The 972-nt window shown below is 42.4% G+C and overlaps 1 protein-coding gene across 1 annotated transcript in view; it reads right to left on the bottom strand.

The window, feature by feature from the left end:
* Positions 1-972, bottom strand: part of CRYBG1 (crystallin beta-gamma domain containing 1) — a 58,208-nt gene that overhangs the window by 5,647 nt on the left and 51,589 nt on the right. Inside the window, 1 exon segment of the mRNA XM_021717084.1 lies at positions 453-611. Within this exon segment, the coding sequence (XP_021572759.1) occupies positions 453-611 (159 nt within the window).

Below are 972 nucleotides of genomic sequence, written 5' to 3'. Positions count from 1 at the left end.
TGTAGAGATGAAGTCTCGCTGCCCAGGCGGGTCTCGAACCCGCGGGCTCAGGCAATCCATGGAGCTTATTTCTATTATTTCTACACTGGATTTTTAGTAATAGAAAAGAAAGTGTCTATTATTATCCCCCTTTTCCTTAAGCTGGAGCTTATTTCTATAAGCGATAGCCTAAGGAAAAGGGGGATAATAATAGACACTTTCTTTTCTATTACTAAAAATCCAGTGTAGAAATAATTATCTCAATCAGTGCTAAATTAACCTTTCATCTTAAGTTCCTAGATTGGTTCTCTCAGAACTAGAAAATATTTTCATTAAAAAAAAAAAATCAAATTTCTGAAAGTGTGCCAGGAATTGTGAAACTGCATCTACCTGAAGCAAGATCAAAAGTATTTTAAAGGTTGAGCCGCCTCCAAGCAAAGGTATCACAGACCCCGCCTCCTCCAAAAGCTCACCCTGCACTTGATGCATCCTTCCTGATAAATCCAGATCTGGTCATCAGCATCAACATCCTCCATGACCTGGATTCTGAGAAGCTTCAAATCCTCTAAATTTCCATTGGTTGCCATGAATAACCCTGTTGCTTTGTTTCGAAGTCTGAAATAAATTCGTTTCTAGAAGACAAAAGCCCCAGCAAAAGTCACATGCAAGTTGTACTGTTGGAAGCACTGAACAAGCATTAATAATCAGGAAGAAGCCACAGTGAGGTGTGGATTGAGGGTACTTACTAAGCCCAAGGGTCTCAGAGGTTTTTAAGTTTTCTTGGTGATAAGAGTTTGACAAGCCGAGCTTGGTGGCTCAGCCTGTAATTCCACGCTTTGGGAGGCTGATGTGAGTGGATTGCCTGAGCCCGCAGGTTTGAGACCTGCCTGAGCAACTTGGCGAGACCTCATCTCTACAATAAATCAAAAACTAGCTGGGCGTGGTAGCACGCACCTGTAGTTCCGACTACTTGGAAGGCTGAGGCGGAAGGAT

This window comes from Carlito syrichta, unplaced genomic scaffold, assembly GCF_000164805.1.
Source record: "Carlito syrichta isolate Samal-C Ts95f unplaced genomic scaffold, Tarsius_syrichta-2.0.1 Scaffold309276, whole genome shotgun sequence".
NCBI classification, from domain to species: domain Eukaryota; kingdom Metazoa; phylum Chordata; class Mammalia; order Primates; family Tarsiidae; genus Carlito; species Carlito syrichta.
Note: the sequence above shows the minus strand (reverse complement) of the source record. Positions and strands in the feature narration are given on the sequence as shown.